Source organism: Musa acuminata, chromosome BXJ2-5 (genome assembly GCF_036884655.1).
Source record: "Musa acuminata AAA Group cultivar baxijiao chromosome BXJ2-5, Cavendish_Baxijiao_AAA, whole genome shotgun sequence".
Lineage (NCBI taxonomy): Eukaryota > Viridiplantae > Streptophyta > Magnoliopsida > Zingiberales > Musaceae > Musa > Musa acuminata.
In genome coordinates this window covers 3,580,619-3,599,997 of record NC_088342.1, presented here as the reverse complement: position 1 = coordinate 3,599,997, position 19,379 = coordinate 3,580,619, and the positions used below count along the sequence as shown (strand labels likewise).

The 19,379-nt window shown below is 35.9% G+C and overlaps 1 protein-coding gene across 2 annotated transcripts; it reads right to left on the bottom strand.

The window, feature by feature from the left end:
• Positions 1–1,355: 1,355 nt before the first annotated feature.
• LOC103983965 (protein TRANSPARENT TESTA 9) lies at positions 1,356–19,237 on the bottom strand. 2 transcript variants are annotated; one of them, XM_009401329.3, is made up of 21 exons: positions 18,936–19,237; positions 17,255–17,306; positions 17,100–17,176; positions 16,893–17,026; positions 16,710–16,806; positions 16,536–16,593; positions 14,368–14,476; positions 14,151–14,274; positions 13,425–13,611; positions 13,011–13,315; positions 11,535–11,623; positions 11,381–11,454; positions 8,874–8,981; positions 7,531–7,587; positions 6,987–7,124; positions 5,111–5,216; positions 4,956–5,027; positions 4,773–4,819; positions 3,958–4,117; positions 3,694–3,860; positions 1,356–2,002 (listed from the first exon to the last, which is right to left on the bottom strand). In XM_009401329.3, the coding sequence occupies exons 1-21, from the start codon at positions 18,992–18,994 to the stop codon at positions 1,703–1,705; spliced, it is 2,520 nt and encodes an 839-aa protein (XP_009399604.2). In that variant the 5' UTR covers positions 18,995–19,237; the 3' UTR covers positions 1,356–1,702. The 2 variants fall into 2 exon arrangements, with proteins under 2 accessions (XP_009399604.2, XP_009399605.2); XM_009401330.3 differs by having other exon boundaries at positions 11,381–11,451.
• Between the last annotated feature and the right edge of the window lie 142 nt (positions 19,238–19,379).

The following is a 19,379-nucleotide window of genomic DNA, read 5'->3' as shown; positions in this document are numbered from 1 at the left end:
AATTCTACTAATCATCGTTACTACTGAATTAAAAATTTAAATATTTTTTATTGCTTTCATCAATTATTTGGTCCATAGAAACAAATAGAGATTAACTATAATAACATGAATCAAATCTTAGTATCTTCATTCTTACACTTTTAAGAATTACATTGAGATTCTTATATTTATAAAAATATTAAAATCTTTATATAAAGTAAAAAAGATAATTTTACAGGATTAAAAATCAAGATAGAAAAAAAAAATTATTAGAATAACGAGATTAAATATTTTAATTTCGTAAGTCTAAGATTCTCAATATAAAGTATAAGGACGGAGATACTAAAGGTAACTAATTACATAACATAATAACAATCAATATATTCTTGTCGTTTAAGGATAGGTGCAAGTTCAAGTGGGAAAAAAAATTATTGTTATCGTTACACCAAAGTTCACCCTTATAAAATACATATACTAAGTATAAATTTAAATTAATTATAAAATCACTAGTTTTGTAGGGATACATGTGTAATTTTGCTTAAGAAGTATTGGGATGTAAAATATTTTAGCATTTCTTATCCAGTTTGTCCTATCTTCTTTACTTGCATCAGTATAGCTTTGTCACTGTGATGATGATCGTTATTAGCACTGCTATTTAGTTTTTTGTTTGGAAACAAGAAATGAAAATGCCACGACTCACGTAAGCAATTCTCAGTTCGAGAGAGAGAGCTTTTGTCAGACGTACTCTTTTTTGGTGCCTTTTGCATCAATCAAAGTAGGCACGACAGGGGAGACAAACTTCTGACCTCTTCCTTTATTTCCCCCCTCTGTTTGAATGTGCCTTTGCATGCACGCTGGAAAAGTCATGAATGGCAGCCCAACACGCTGCGAGTTTGTAGGCTAGCATGACACACAGGCATCAACTGCGTCTGATCTCAGACTCAACCGCAGCAGAGATGTTTTGGATTTTGTGTTCCTTCGGAAGATAAACCTCCGAGATGAACAGAGTAGGCAACAAAATTAATCCTTTCAGAGATGATATGAAACATAATTAAGGCTTTTGAAACGCCCAAAGAGCTTATTCATCCACCATCATCCCGACAGTTTGACCGAGACAACAAAGGCACTTCTAACCGAGCCACCATACTTTGTGGAATAAGAGTAATCTCGGCTATAACAGGACGGTGTTCATCATCCAAAGAAGAGTTGCTGTGCTTCATATCATTGCCTTCGACTTGCAGAACCCAGACATGACCAGGTGAAGCATTTCTTTCCAACGGAAGCAAGAGAGCATCATTGAAAGCCGTGACAGGCACTCGATTCCCCAACTCTTTATAGCAAGAACAATATATATTACTCTCATCAAGCATGAGAAATTTAAAAGCCGCACCGAGTAAATAACAATTTTATTAGTCCACAATTACAAGTGATTTTGGCCCTTTTAAGCAAGTTAAAAGAATAAATGCTGGAACATATGGATTATAGAGGAAAAAGAGAATGCCACAACTAATTTACAAAGAATGGCATGTAGCCGCCGCCAACTCAAATGGCTTGAACTCTACATTTTTGTTGTTGATGCGATTTAGGAGGAGAAACTAACGTCCGATGGTACACTAATGGTGGTGCATGCTTGGTGAAGAAAACAAGCACCAAATTAGACCCTGTAGAGCCACATTAATTTCACAACCCACCGCTTAGAATGTACAAGGAATTGTCGAACAACCTAGTCATCTGTTGTATCCGTAGTAGTATGTTCTGGAGTGTGACCAGGTGTATCAAGTTGAAGTGCAGGCTTTAATCTTCTTTCCACCTCGTCACGTTGCGCATTTATCTCTTCCATTATCATTGACTCTGCCGCTTTGCAAGCCTGCTCGTCTTTGAAAGCTAGCGTCCATCGCCCATCGACCAAAACCTTTGACTTCCCTTTGTTCAAGAAATCAAACTTCGAGGGATCCAAAAATGGTGAGTTTGAAGGACGGATCCGTAAATGTAACCATCTGGGATGTTTTTCATCTATCTTCGGCTGATGGTAAATGAAACATACATCATTACTTTACATATTACTTGCTAAAAAATCACAGCACAACAAGCAGATTTGTTTACTCTGTAAAACACTGTATTCAAAGAAAGCATACAAAAGGATTGCATGTCAATCACTAGTTGCATAAGGTTTTTATCCTACAAAGTGTTTTACAACAACAGCCTCCAAAAGAACACTAGGAAACCCAGTATTCTTGCATCCGTAACTTAAATTACAAGTAAAATATTTCCACTAAGTTGCTTATTTGCATGACAAGTTGTCCTTACTCTAGATAATATGGGTATTAGTTCTTTTGTAATCAAGCGCAATTGATAATGATGCATATTTTGCTAAAAATGTTAAGACGATACATTCATAAGTTGAAGATGTTTCATAAAAGAACATCAAAGTGCTTCTGTCATATTATAATGTTCTCGAGTCATAAAGGTAAAAATACTTGAGTGGTTGCATGAATACAATATTTAACTCCATGTATATTCAACTTTTTATCAATAGAAGCTCTCATTTACCGTATATGAATAAGCAATTTGCAAAAACATTTCTTCTGGTTAACCAGTATTATGTAACAGAATAAAATACATACAAGAAAGTCAGTATGAAAAATTGAATCAATGACGATAGAGCAAGTATCATGCACATATAGATTATAATATACAGAATTCCTGCAAGTGAAATATATGGCAATTTTTGTTTGCATAGAGAATCAGATATTCATAATTAGAAACAGTTGATCATGTAGTATTTGTGTAAACTGGAGGAATCAAGTAATAAAAACATAATTACATCACCAAAGCAGATAAGAAAATCAACAAGCAATGGTTAACATAAAAACCACAAAAGGAGTAATGTCAGGCACTTTACTGTGATGAACGTGAGACAAGAATTAATACCCAGATTTAATCAGAGACATGAACAAAAAAAGGCATGGAACATCGATACAAAGCACTCAACTGAAAGGAGAGGGATTTGGAATAAACTAAACAAAAGAAACAAAATGACAGCTTCTTCAGTCACGTTGAACATAAATATGGATTGTAATGGGCCTCATCAATGTTAGCATTTGGCCCAAGGAACCAAGCGTCCTGGACTAGCGGCTGAGATGCACAGGAGCCAAAAGCCAAAAGCAATGGCTTCCGTGTATGCTGCTAAGATGCACAAAGCCAAAAGAAATATAGCCATCTACGCTGCGGAGATGCGCAGAACCTTCGCCCGGTGCTAGTGGCATATTTTCCAAACCAACGAAAAAGAAAAAAAGTGCAACAAAACCCCAAAAGAAAAATCAGCACTACCCATCAGATTCCACCTCCATATTTCCCTACCTATCCTTATTTGCTTCCAAAACCATAACTGTTTTACACCTTCCTTACGTATCAAGATGCTTTATATGCATAAAGAAGTTAGCATATTAAACAACTAATGTTAAACAGCACGTGCACTGAAAATAGATCAGCAGTTAATTGTCCAAATAATTTCTTACACTCTTGTTCCAAAGAAAAATCCAACAAAAATAAAAATAGAAAATTCTTAAGCTAAAAAATATGGTTTAACTGTGAGACATGTTCACACATCATTTCATATATCTTAAAACAGTTAACAGAAAAGAAAATCAAAATCCAAAGATTTTCAATAACATATGCAATCCAGTGGATAGAAGATGGGTTGGGTACACATACATCTGAACCAACCAAAGGTGCAGTGACACGAATAATTCCCAACTGCTGTTTGACAGGCGATTCTTGCGCAAGAAGAAGCCATCCGGATGTTCCCCTAGATATTGCTAAAAAGCAGAAGTGGCGTTCTTTACCTCTCTCGAATGCTATTCTACAAGGTACTGTATTGTCTACATAAGTCAACCACCAAAAGGATTAGTATCTCAATTCTCAACACAATCGCAATACAAGATGACTTTAAAATAAAGTCATGTAATAACGGCATACCTAAGCAAATCTCAGAGCCAGGTTTTGGCACAAAAACATCCAAGACAGATGTTTTAGCACCAGACATTTCAGGAGAATCAACTGGAGAATATAGATTAGGTAGCTCAGGTAAGGTTCTTCCTAACGAGAAAACCAGAAGTTGACGTTGAAGAACAAAAACCTGTAGATTACAACATCAAGTAGTTAGAACAACAAATATACATGACCCCAATATTTCTAATACATGAATTAAAGTCCTGTCATCTGAATTGTTCTTAGATCTTAAGAAATATCCAGATTTCAACAATTTAACAAGGCCAAAAATAACCCCAAAAGTTTATTCAAACATCAAGAACACTCTACCAATATTGATATTGGATGCATATCCATTAATCATCTAATTATAATGTCTTCTTGTTCCTAATGCCTTCTACACAAACTATCCAACAATGGAAACAGTGTCCAGACAGTAACAGCCAACATCCGCAACAAAAAACGATATGATGCTTTCTTAGATTACCATCAATGGACAGTAGTTGACAGTTGACATTAAGCAAACAGCTTTGGCATCATAAGAAACAGATAATATCAATTGAACAAGGGAAATCAAACTGTGTTTATTGAAGAAACTAGTCAAAAGAAAATTTTAAACATATGTCAACACTGTTACAGAATCTCTTTTGCTAATTACACTTGACCATACTTGGATGCCAATGCACCTCTATGCTAACGATTGATTACTTTAATTAGAATTAATATGAAGATAATTATGCATTTCAATGCCCTATTAAATCAAGTTCTACAGAGTACATAGTACTGTAGATTTGAACACCAACCTTAACTATCTCATGCATTCTTTCTGCAGCAGCAAAAGAGGATTCACCTGTAATACTATTACATCATATTAGCAACTAACACAAAAAAGCATTTTCTTAGTAAAATACCGACAACAGCTAGTTACTAGGAACATATGTCTATCTATAAGCAGAATACTGGAATGAATGACTTGCAAATCTAACCTCCAGAAGAATATCTTTGTGATGACAAGAGTATGGATTTAGAGTCTTTTGGAGGTGATGAAGCCTCAAGTGCTGATTAGAAAGATAAGAAAATGAAGCATCAATATAATCATGTCAATGTGCAGTGAGAAAACAACCCTTGACTCCACAACTACCTCTTTTGCATATCCTCCATTCATCTTTAAGAACAGGTATGAGAACATCACACCAAGCTCCCTTAATTTCTTCCAAAAGGTTGCTTGTAGCCAAATTGTCTGAATCCTATACACAGTAGGATTTCTATGTCAACTAAAGATAATATGAACAATTATCCAACAGAATATGCAAGAATTCCAAAGTTGGAATATAACAAAAAATAGATATGATACTCTTTGCTGCTTTTGGAGTTGCCCACGACCGGATGCCAACACAAGTAGAACAAAAGAAATGAAGTACAAGGTGACAAAAGGAAACAACAAAAAGCTGTAAGGAAAAAATAGCCAGACAACACGTTGATATAGGGAATAATATTTTCCAGGCACTCGAGCAACATGATGCAAAAAGGGCTAGCCAATTTGGTTCCCAACTCTTCAAGTCCAGTGAAACCAAAACTTCAAACAGCACCCTCATTTAAAACAAACTAGTAGGCAAAAATAGGGCTGATATCTGGTATAGTTCCATCTACTAAGATTCTAAGATGTTCACTGCCAGTGTGATTAACTGCATTTTTCATTTGACAGTTCTTCCATTGCAACATAACCACAACTAAAAAACCATTTGACAAGAACATAGAGTAACCCATCATGACCATTTCAGACAATCCTGAAACCCCTAAATTTTTGGGCCTCTGCAATAATCAGAAATATACCAATTCTTGCAGTCTGGCTTTTTAGCAACAGGTAATTCCAACTCCAGCCAGTTCTCGCTGAATTTTATTGTCAAAGGTGGGAAAATAATACAAACAGGTCATTCGAACTCTAGCCAATTCTGACTGAATTTTATTGTCATAGAAAGGGGGAACTAATACAAACACAAGTTCGAGAATCAATCCAAAACCAATCGCCATGTGAATGAACTTTATGTGGAACTTCCTCCTTTACTGAAGCCTCCTTTAACCAGCTTTCAAATTGTGGTATATGAATTTCTATTACAAAAAATAAGACCATATTCACTTACTGTTGCTAATGTCAATTAATCTAGTGACTCAATCTAGTACATCAAATTAATCAGTTACCTTTCTTTACCAGCCAAGCCAAATAAGCAAAAATGTAGACATGGACAGTTAAAAAATAGTAAATACTCTATCTCCAGCCAGTAGTACAAATGCCCCAGACAAGTGCATTTCTTCAAGCACAATCTCATTGTATGTCACTTATAACCTCTATCACTTGTTTTATGTAACTACACCACAAAATATCCACTAGAAGTCTGAAATCAATCTCCTACAACTCTGAGCTAATCCTTTCATCTGTTTCGTGAGCAGCAATCTTTTTCACGATCTTCTGGGTAACATGAACTGCAACCCCAGTCTAGATTTCTTACAAAAGATTTTAAGCACAACATCATGGATCTTCACCTGCTACTAAGCCAAAGGATTTCTAGTTATGAATTCTAACCAAAAAATTTCTCACTATTGATCGTTGTAAAGTATGTCACAGAAACATACTTTTCAGACTTAGAACACACTGAAATGGATTGTTATAATGTTCATTCATTCTATCTCAAGGAAAAGGAACAGACATTTGGAACCCAAGGAAACATCCAAGTTACATCAAAATTCAAAAGCATATATTTTCACAATAATATATATGGTACCAACATTTCACCATCTCATGGTCTATCAGATCAAAATCTACCAACCACAAAAGAGGATGATGAAGTAAACTTGTGTCAAATGATAATAATGACTGTTCCTCTGTTATGAAGAAAATATGGAAACTATAATCTCTCATTTCTCTTACAAAAAGAGGCGATGGTCTCATAACAGTTTCAACTTGAAATATCAAAACTAAAGTTAGATGACATAAGAAAAGCACTTAAAGCCAATTGTACCTTGAGTCTTCTAAGATGTAGACTATCGAATTCTTCCTCACCATGAGGAAGCAGCTGTCTTAAAAGCCAACCACCAAGCCATAATATGTCTGCAGGTATATTGGACCTGCAGAAAAGACTTGCTAATGCATCGAGCACCTACAAACATGAGACCCACAATATAAATTGTAGTCATTCTGGAAGTAGAAATAGCTCTCAAAGAGCACTTGGCCCTATGATACAACAATTAGTTAATAATAAATGCCTCAGTTCTACAGTTTAACATAAGTTTATACAGACAAATTATGTTATATTAAAAACTGAACCACCTAATCTAAAATGACAGGACAACTAAAAGCTAGAATGCTTCCAATTTTCCTTCTAGAAAGAGCAACATAGCCAACTTATGCATTATACAGTCTAGAATTTAATTGCAACTCTTTAACTAAATTCACCATTCGTCTTTATATTTAAGGAAATAGAATAAGAATGAAGTCTAGTAACAAGACAATTATTCAATAGACAGCAAAAAGGAAACTAAGCACAGCAAGAGTAACAAGTGTACCTGATATCTACATATTTTGGGGCTTATTACACATCCGGCATGATAACCATACTCATCCTGAGAAAAATAAAACAACATTAACTCTGCAAGTAGATTAAAGCCACAGTAGTTGATGTAGTAAAGTCAAAAGGAACTTCATTTATTGTATCATGATCCTTAATATATGAACATGTGCCACAAAGCAAGCTATAACAAATCCATACATTTTTTGTATATAGTAACTGAAAATGCCTAGTTATATTCATTGAAACATGAAAGTAAAGAAAGGTGAAACTGAACTATGCTCAAATGTGAAAATGATCTTGATCTACCATAGAATTCCAAGTTTGATAAGGTGTATGTCAAAAGAACAAGATAACAAAGACGTCTGCTTAACAAGAGTGTCCTACTGGGCTTTTATTGCAATAGCATATGAACAACAATAAGCTTTATCATTCTTCTTTCAAGGCAATCTGTGATTTATCTGCCATGGGATATCAACTAGCAAAAAACACGTAAGGCACATAACAGGTCAAAATAACTGTTTATTGATCAACCCTGAGACTAAAGACAGAAGGAACAGAAACATGGAAAGGGAAGGAAAATAATGTTAGGAAAGGCAGTAAGAGATAGTGTAAATTTTTTTATTACTGCAGATTATCATTCAACATTATAACAATGTGTTTGATAATAGTCAGGATCCATCCATGTTCATTAAAGGAAGATTCTCTTTAAAACAGATATACGCATGAAGCAAAGTTTCATAAATGAAAGATCAATCTCGGCATAGTTAAAGGACAACCTAGCTATCATAGATAGAACTGGTGAAGATTGAACAGTCATCCACACCCAAAATAATGTCAATATTTCTGCATATCACAATGCAATGTCATAAAATTCAATAATGGCCAAAAGTCCATCCATGCTTGTTAAAAGAGAAGTGTCCTAAAGAAACTACAAAGAGTCTAAACAGTGATAGAAGCTGTTTTCACAAATGAAAGATCAATCTAGAAGTTGTTACAAGACATCCTAACTACTGGAGATAGTATTGATAAACACTGAATAGACATTCTCGTACAAACTAATATCAGTATTGTGACCAAGCAATATGTTGTTTGAAACAAGCAAGCTAATTTCTTAAAATATCACATAAAGATGTTCATCACTGTTACCTACCACGACTCCCCAAAAAAGAAAACAAAGTTAACAGCAAGGAGTTAGAAATCCCTCACTTTCAACCAAAGAGACTAAACAGTGATTAGACCTGGTGAGAATATACGAAAAAACTTATAGTATCTCTCAATGCCAAAAGGCCATGACCTTAACTATCAGACATTTCTAATTGAAAGCTGAGATAAACTCACCTCAAGTTTTTGCAGGTATCTATCAAGTTCAGTGCTTATATTATCTTTCAACATGCTAGTTGAAGAAAATAGTTGTTCCTCTCCTGTATCTTCACCTACCAAAGCTTGCTGCACATAGCCAGAAGAAGTATTACCATCTTATATCAATAAAAAAGGAAAAAAATAGAAGAGTTCATTCATATGTTCTGCTCATACAAAACCCAAAACAAGCAAAATAATTTTGCAACTTCCTGAAAAGGTAGATTAGATAAAAAATGGATTCCATAATTAAGCTTGTAGACATTTGCAAACTTTAATAGCAGCTGATACATATGGACATAACAATGGTATCTATGATATAGTAAAAGTAAACTTGCTGCTTCTACAGATACTATTCCACCTCAGCCAACCTGATTATTCTTCAATTCACAGGAGACGAAGAGTGGCATACCTTACTCCATCATTGTGGGTCTATTTTGTTAAAGCAGGAAACTAAAAGTAGGAACAAGTTGTTGTCGACCAGTCAGCCCACTCCATCTCCCAGTCCAACCCAAATAAACCCGTCAAAAAGATTAAAAATGAAACAAGGGAAGGGGACAGCCATTAATTCTTTACATTGCAACTGCTGACAACAAAATTAGACTGGTCCCTATCAATGCTTCCAGACATCAGGTTTGATTGTGTCCCCTCCAAAATCCATTCTCCTGGGTTTTGAAGTTATTAAACCAACCATCAACCTGACCAAGCCCCAAATAGGATCACTAGTCAGGCTGCTTGGTCAACTAGTTGAATTGAAATTTTAACAAAAGTATAAAGTAATTACATAAAAAAGGTACTACATAGTTGTAGTTATTACTTGTTTTTCTATCAATCTTTTCTACTTCTTCCTTTTCCTCTCCCTTCTTAGGTGACAGTGGGACTGAGTGGGCCCTCCACAGGGTCACAACCCAACTGGTCTAGTTTTTCCAGGCCTGACAGTTCATACAATTGGGGGATGTACTACAGCATCTTAGAGATTGATAAGCGATGCTATCTGCATGTATATCTATATGCGCATGGTATACAACAAGCCGTGGACACCAATTATATAGGGCCAAATACATGGCTGATGACATCTTAGAGATTGATAAGCGATGCTATCTGCATGTATATCTATATGCGCATGGTATACAACAAGCCATGGACACCAATTATATAGGGCCAAATACATGGCTGTTTTGTCATCGTTGAACTCTGTATAAGGCAATACCTCTAGTTAATTCAAATGTCATTCAGAATTTCAAACCCCTTTTTGTCATTTCCAGTAAAGTATTCTTGAGTCTTTCGCTACCTCTTCTCTCACCAATAACACTAATACACTCATCTTATATAATCACAACATCTATAGGTATCCATTGAACATATTCATATCAATTTAGGTGATTCTTGCTCTCTTATCTTCTATTTAGGTAAACCTAATTGTATAAAAATGAAACATTTCTTTTTTTTGTCTTCATACTAATTCTAGATATTTTCACCTTAGCCACATAAACCCTTGGTGTGTGTTGTTTCTTTACAGCCTGATACTCAAATTCATGAAGAATAGATGATCTATCAATTGCCTTATTGAATTTTACAATTAACCTATGGGGAACCTGATAATCTGAATGTCTATGATCCATGTTGCCTGTATTATGTAATGTGGAGAAATGTTGTTCTAACTTTAATAGTGAGATGAGGTGGTCAAAAAAAATGAAGAGTTGGAATTTTTCGTGTATACTGAATCCATGTGTATTTAAGGCTTCATTTCAAGGTTAAAATAATCAAGATATATCATCCCAGCCTGGCTTCATTTAACCCACCATCCATATGAGCATCCAGAGTTATTTAGAATTTTAGATAAAACCACTTTGACTGTATTAATATAACCCTTACAAGCTTAAAGAGTGTTTGATGGATTAAATCAATAACACGACTGAACCCTACACCAAATGCAGCCTACGAGTGTCATACCATGAGATACCTAAGGTATGTGTAAATAAGATGGCTATTACGAACACATGCATAGAAATCCTAGAACATGGAGCATAGAATATAGCTGTCATTTATTTAAATGGTATCAAATGACTTGATTGGATGAAAGGAATAAAAAATGGATGATATAGGTATGCACATATAATTTCTTAATACTTTTTATTTATCTCAGGACCCTTCTATTTCCAACAAACCTCAGGTTGGCATGCCAGAAATTTCGATTTTCTGCCAACCGAATGGTATCTAACATGACAAAAATAAAAATCATAATCCGCTGTTGTCCACAGCATAGCTCAACTGCTGGAAATACAGTGATCAACCCCAAATTGTTGAATTATTAGGATCTAAGGTTTTTTTTTTTCTTTTGCACCTCAAAACATCTTATTAAGATAACAGCTCAAAGCAGCTACAATAATATATTTTCATTTAAGTGATGAACCAAAAGAAAACAATCTAGTAAGAAAGAGAGAATATTTAAGGTAAGAGAGCAACAAACAAAAATAATCAAAACTAACCAACAAAAGCTTCTTATGTTGCTTTCTTTGAGGAAGAATCCCAAGTCCATCTAGCATTGTTTCATCCAATTCTACTAAAAATAACATACGACTTTACTAATATGTATGATACTGGCAAAGGGGAAATAAATAAACAATATGGTTTCATTATGACCTTTTGTTTGCAACAAGGTAGCCAGCAGGCTTAAAGAACCCAAAACTTGTAACTCATCCCCACCAACGATATATGATAGCAACAGCTCCCTGCAATGGGGAACAATATTATCAGATTGTAAAGTTCGGAATACAAAAGAAATGCTACTAATAAGATAAAATTTACTTTCAAAAAAAGCATAATTTTAGCAACAGAAATGCAGGATTCATTCACCGGGAATGCTTGGCAGCAGGACAATGATCCAAACATGTAAACCAACCTTATGGTATAGAAGGCACTAGCTTCTAAAATTCACACATTATATTCTTTTGGAGAATAACTTTTTTTATTCTTTATCAGAAGAATATATACTTTCTAACTGTATTGAAGAGATCGACACTTTCTGAAGGAAATATTTAAACCCCAATTATCTGAAAGCACATAATAACATAAGACAACATTTAATTCTCGATCCAAAAAGAAAGCCTTAAATTGGCATAACAACATCAAAGAAAAACCTCCAACAAGCCATCACTTGACCAAAACAACCAACCCTTGAAGAACATATTTTGAACTTGGTCAAAAGTACAATTGTGTTATTTGAACAAGGAGACTGGGAAAAATGCTCATGTTGCTTGCATAAAATTCATTTACTATCAGTACTTACAAATGAAGCAAAGGTTAAAATAGACCTTATGCAAAATGATCCCCATCGTGAACCTGAACCATTCAAGAAAAATCAGTTTCAACTTTCAACATTTCCAATTTTGAGTACCAGGCCCGTGGTGGTCCGTGATCGGACCAGGTCAAGTCCATTCCAGCATACCATGTGCCAGTGCGTCATAATGTATTGCACACAAAGAAAGTGGGGTGAAGAGGAGAGGACAAGGAGAGCATGAGAGGAGGCAATAGAGAAGGGACAAGATCAGGAGAATGAGGAGGCAACGGGCATGAAGGCGGATGAGAAGCACTACTTGTGTATCGCATACAGCAGGCAGATATGATGAGGATACATGACAAGGGGCCTACCACTCGATCCAGGGTAATTATCGAGCCTGGACCAGATAGTAAGCCTTGTACCACATATGGATTGTCTGAAACTGAGTGTTGGCATGCCTAGTTCATACTCAAACCGGTAAATACAGAGCAGTATGTACCAGTTCGGACGAAATTGAATTCCTTGGCTGATATGCATTGTCCATTAAGGTGGTTGGGGAGTCAAAACACTTTGCATTTGAGAGACCAAAAGTAGATGGTGCATAACGCACCAACTAATTCTCCCAAATTTGCCACAAACTAGCATATGTGTTTCCACTTTGAACATCTACTTTTTGGCAACACAAAGTACTTATTAGTAGGGATATCTAACAATCATGGAGCTTTTCCTTTTACTAGAGAGGGATACCTCACATCACAATAATGGTCAGATCCACGGAGAGCTATCTATCAGCAAATGACTATTTCTCAACACAAGAAGGAATCTTAGAATTGAGCTACCTCAAGGTGATGTGTGAACCACAATCTTCACTTTGTGAAGAAAAATGATTTGTTTGAGTAGAAGTGCATTCTGAATCTTCTATGTTCACTTGAGCAGCAAGAAAAGAAGGTGCATGATCCTCGGATTCCTGAGAGACAGCCTGCTGAGGAACATAGCCATTTGTTGTGGCTTCAGATCTTGTGACAAAAGACTCTAATGGACAGAAAAGAGTTGCAGCGATGGTACTGGCCAAATCCTTGGTTTTGAAAATGTGCAATATACTGCAAAGCAGATACAAGGAGGTTGCAGTGCCTACCCGTGTGCCCTAGACCAGCAAATAATAAATTAGTAGTAAACAACTATTAGAAACAATGATAGCATTAAGACCACATGGTGACAATGTCATTATATATGATAAAAATAAAGTTACTTACGACATTTTGCTTTTTCAATGATGGCAGAAGCAAAGGAAAAACCAACAGCTGCAATATGTTATCAGTGAGCAATCGTCCAAGGTCAGGAACTCCAGCAGATATAACATCACTGAAGTAATACAAATTGTCCTCAATATCATCTACAGCATCAAGAATTGAAGAGCTTGAATCAGATGCATCTTGTTTCCTATAGAAAAGTAAAAAATGACACTAGTTAGAGAATGAGTATAAGGTTATAATTTGATTTGTGATCAAAGCGAAAATGATGCTGGCTGATGAATACTCATATGACTCCCTAGATATCCTTCAGCCTGCCAAACCTTCTAGCTCCTCTTCCATCCTACAATATATGTAGCTCCAGTGACCCTATTCTCAAACTTAAATTGCCCTCCAAAGACATCCACCATAATATGTGCGACACACAAGAACTTATGCAATGCATGAAAGCGCACAAGGTTGACAGATACTGATGATAAGTAGAGCATTAACTGTCAGGTGCTTGTAAAAAATCCACTAGCTAGCTATTTAACAAGGATGGGTCTCAAGTTAAAATAAATCAAGAAATTATGGTTTAATTGTTGTCAAAATTTGCAAAAAACTTAACACACTTATTTTTGACAAAAAATGGGAAATAATCTTGGGAAGGTCATGAGTACTCATCTTATGATTTTGCATCTAATAATTAACAACAAGGATAAATGATCTTAAAAGGGCAAATAGTATCACCTCAAAGTTTCAGATATCATCTCATCCAGGTTGAGGCACCGCTTACAAAAATGTTTGACAATATTTGAAAAATAATCAGATTGTGGGCTACGTACGACATATCTGTTCACGTATTCATCTCCGACTAAGAAAAAAAAAGAAATATTTAGATGAGCAACCATTTATCAAAGAAAACAAAATTTTCAAAAGATAGCGATATGAGGCCTTACCAACTTACCATGATAGACATTCAGGGTCAGAGCACGGACTGCAATGCGAACCATATTCTCATCATGAAAGGCAAATCGTATGGCCTCAACATAAAGCGGAAAGAAAACTACTTCCTCCTAGAGAAAAGAATAAAATACAACACTAGGTTATATAAGAAAAGAAAAGTTCAGCATATGGCAAGAAGTGAAACTACGATATAGCCATATGGTTCAAATTTCTCATCATGAAGTGAAGATGTGCGAGTCAGACATCAATCCAACAAGTTAATATCTAATGGCAAACTTCTAAATCTTATTGGGCAATTAAGGTCAAAAATCAAACTCTCTTTATTTATAATGTTCCTTTTCTGCTTATCCAAGTACCCATCAACTTTTAGTCCCTAGATTATTACTTCTTGCATGATCTTTTTGCACTATGACTCGAACAACAAATGAGTTGTTATTTCTTCTAATAGGAAAATGACACTACTTTGTTCACATCATGGGACTTCGTATTCCCTAGTGATAACATCTATAACCGAACCATCTTCTAGTCCAACCACTTGACTGAAAAAAGTTACACCCCTTTTTATTGTCCAACAAAATCCAAAGCAGAGTTTGCTATACCAATGCATACCGCTCAGTACGGGAGATATGTACCGGTCCGACAAGATAACGATACATGGAGTCATGGACCACTCTTTATCGGATGGTACCGATCACTTGACCCTGTATTGGGCAATACAAGATCTATACCGGGCGATAACGGTTGAAATCCAATCGTCATCGACCTGTACCGATCGGTAACAGTCGGATTTCGACCATTACCAATCAAGGGCTAAGAATGCCTTATTTCAAACGGTCAATTTGATCATTTGAGACTTAGAAAATAGTTTTTAAACATTTTCCTCCCCCCTCTTTCAACATATTTCACTCTCTCAATCTTTTAAACTTTCTTAAGCTCTTTTTCACTCGCATCTCTCTCTTATTGTCACATTTTCACTCTCCTAAATTCAACAAAGCTACGATTTATGGATTGGATTAAATTTATGAGACTAATTTGGGAAGATTAAGAGGAAGAACACTCTAATCAAGAGGTATATATTCTCTTTCTAGATTGTATTGATTTATGAGATGTAAGCTTATTCTATGTGGTGTCTGACTTGATGTCTAATATGTTGTTTGATATGTTTTTTACTATAGAATAATGTTAATTAGAGAGTAATTAAGGTCTTTAATATTATTATTAATGTGTTTAATATTATTTTTTTTGAAACTAGACACTTAATAGGTCCAATCTTTATATTTCATGCATATTAATGATTGAATCATATGTTTGTGATGGTATAATAGGTTTAATTAAGTTTTTTAATACTGTGATTAATGACTTTATTAATAATTTAATCAATATTAGGTCAATTTACATTATTTTTGCTAAAATTATACTAAATTTATATTTATTTCTAACTTCAAAACCCTAATCTATTTGTCCTATTTTTCATGTATTTTTGGAGGGTTTTTTTATGATTTTAGGCATACTAGTGTACCGTCGGTATGCCTTGGTACGTACCGTATCGAGCAGGGCTCGGTACACCGATACGGATCAAAATTGTAATCCTTAATCCAAAGTGCTGCATACTAATTCTTCTTTATTCGCTTCCTCGTCATCTTTAACTTACAACCAATTGTAACACAATGATAAGGGCGAGCCTTGGTACACAAGATCCCAAAGTTTGAGTCATGGAATCAGAGGTACTACTTTGTACATTAACCCTGCCCAATCCCTGTATTGGCGGGAGCCTCGTGAACTAGATACACCCTTTTCTTTTACTATAGAACACAATGGTTGATGACAAATAACAAAATGGACCAGGTATATTTGCTCCTCCAAAACTTGGATCCTTTATGCAAGTGTGTCATCCTATATATGTGCCTGTATATTAGCTCCATATGCTCAAAGAGATAAATTACTATCTGACTGATATGTGCTGCCATATGTTTGAGATGTATAATGGACTTAATTCTCCAATGACCAGTACAAGTTCCATATTCTTTTACCCACATTATTATTGAAAAGTGAAAAAGGTATGTGACTGCTACTTTGTTGATTTAAATACATAATATGAACACAAACAATCAAAACACACAACACTAAAAAGGATATCAGTAATTGCATATTAAAAACTGTGTTCCATACTTTTTCAGTCTTCACAAGCAATGAGACTGTGTTCTTGTTCAATTTTCCACTGATTGCCCTTCAAAGATAAAGAATCTGAGTAGTTAAGTAATATAGAACTCAAAATAAGAGTAAAAGAAGCTCTCATAGTATGATACAGGAAATAAGATACACACAAAGAAAGCAATCACAAACCTCAAAAAGGATATGTAGTATGACACTAGCTCTTCGTTTCGGAAGTCAAAGGAATATGTAATGAGGTAATTAATGTGTTCATTACTGAAAATGTAGTCTGCAACAGAAGTGGCAATCATGTCATATGCCAAAAAGTAGGCACTAATTATGTTCCAACTGTTGAAACACTAAGCATTTACTTACAAATTGAATGGTCATTTCTTAAATTCTGGATCATAATGCTCATCGTCTGTAGCAACTGAAGCGCAACATTTGCCAGCTTACTAATCCTCAATATTCGTGCGAATTCACCCATAATCTGCTTCTCCATGAAGAACCTAAAAGGCAAACCAGAATATATTACTAATGCCAGTGCATAAAAGAGGAACTGAACTGAAGCAATTTACTCACTCAAAAATGGAGGGATCATGCTGGTCACCATATGTCACTAGTTCAGCAATGGATCTCAACACTTCAATTACAGAATCCTTCATGACGGAGCATGGCAATATGAACATTGATCGATGAAATTTTGATGTATGGAACAAATCAAGCAAAAAATTTACCTTGTTGACATCATTCACAAATTGAACCTTTTGCAGCTGATCTGTTAGATATCTGTACCAAATAGAGTGATGTTAAAATGGTTGGATACCACAAAACAAAATAGATACTAGAACCTACTTAACTCACAATAATTCAAAGACCAGATAGTGATGAACAAGTAATATGGGGAAAAATGCAAATGTAAAGAGACTCGTAGTGAGACTGGCACAAAGTCAAATAAAATAAGCTGCAGATAATTTAAAAGTAGTTGGATCAAGCCAGCAAAACAACACTTCAAGCTAAAATAAATGTAATCACAACTCATAAGGCTTCCAATCACTCACGTTGAAAGGCATTGGAAACATCAGAATAACAAGCAGTTCTTTCTTCCCCGTCATAGAATCTTGATGTTTGTTACACAATATACTAAATTCTTCTAAAGCGATTACAACGTCCAGGCATACAAGCAATATTTTGGATCTCACCCTATACCCAAAGCTAAATTATTGTGCCATCCTTTTGAGGGACACAAGTGACTGAATATGTTCATTTCGGAAAACTATATCAAGCAGAGAAGCTAAAAAAAGATCCCAATAAGTTACCAGAAATTACAAGTATAAGCATATCTAATAGGAGAACATGAGTTCTTCTTCATTAGAAACACTAACACAGTGCAGACACATTAGTAAATTAATAATCTAAAAAATGCATGATATCATCATTCGAAGAAAAGTCATGCTGATGACGGACACTAGCAATTGCAGCCTGAAGGTGGCAAGCAATGGGATGTGGCAGCTGCTTTACACTAACTTGAGGAAATCATAAGTTTGCCAAGTATTTCAAGGAGAAATTCTGCAGGGTTATGATTAGGCTTTATGTTTTAAGTTAACATATTACGCAGAAAAGCTCCAATTAAGTTCAAGTAATTGGAGGAAACCATCATAACCATTAGGGGGCAAGAACATTCTTGTGTATCCAGCTTATATTCCTATGATCTCTTTCTTCCCTAAACTTATATCCCCCAATAAACCAAGACCAACACATCATTTTCCAAACAGCAATCTTGGGCGCCTCATTCCAGATCCGTTCTGACAAATTACCCATCTTCGCCATCCAAAAGACAAAAGAATATAGTGAGAGTCATCCATGTCCATATCCATTGGTTTGCTTGGTACCAAGTTTCCAACGGGCACGTTTTTTAAAAAACAAAAGTCTAGTTGCATAATCGATTGTCTCAGCAAGAGTGTCATCAAGAGAAAATCTGCCATTTCTATTGAAAACGGTGCCTTCCCACGGACAATTTAAATAGATAAATTAAACCAGGAAATAAAATGAGTACTATTAAAATATAAAAGCTAGATGTTCCTACAACTACAAGTTCCTACGTGCCGAACATATCACAAAAAAAATACTCTTCAACGATAATCACCCTCTCGTCTTCCTGTTGCTTTTTGAAGGGATAATGGACTATGATTTCCCGCTTCTGTGATGTGTCAATTGAATGATGTATCCCCTTCTTTTCTCTTCTAAATTCAAACCAACTTCCACGAATTTGAGCCAATTAATACACCATAAGCATTTCAGCAAGGTCAAGAAATCTCAGACGAAACGCCCAAACCTAGCACCCAATTTTCAACCAAGAAATCCCGAGATCGGAAACCCTAAAGAAAGAAGAACCAAGAAAGAGAGGAAGCGACGCACCGAAGCTCGTCCAACGAGAAGCGGTTCCTGGATCGCCAAAACGAGAACCACGAGGACATGGTGAGGGCGATCCAAGCTCCGAGGGATCACGCGCCGCACGAATCCGAGCTACGGATCATCGCACTCACCGCCGCCCGGAGAAGGAACCTTCGGACCCGCCGCCCTTATCCTCCTCCCCTTCCCCCTCCTCCTCCTCCTCCTCCGCCTGTTCTTTTCCTCGCCTCCCGCTATCTCCTTCCCGTTTCGCCGTCGGAGACGAAGAGGTCGGCCAGATCTCGCCTTTTGCCACTCCCCAAACACAAACAAACCAAAGCAAACGAACACAAAATAATTGCATACGAACACCCCTTGCGTTAAAAGCCAAGGAGACGATGCTTTCCATGGATGGTGATCTCGGGCTTCCTATCGGAATACGGACGGTCGACTATTTATCCGCATATGATT

Excerpts from the sequence above, each read along its gene's own strand:
- LOC103983965 (XM_009401329.3), bottom strand. The coding sequence starts at position 18,994 with ATGTCCTCGTGGTTCTCGTTTTGGCGATCCAGGAACCGCTTCTCGTTG. Across the intron at positions 14,275-14,367 it reads GACCCTGAATGTCTATCATG|TCGGAGATGAATACGTGAAC; the intron begins GTAAGTTGGTAA and ends TTTTTTTCTTAG. Across the intron at positions 4,820-4,955 it reads ACAAAGATATTCTTCTGGAG|GTGAATCCTCTTTTGCTGCT; the intron begins GTTAGATTTGCA and ends ATAGTATTACAG.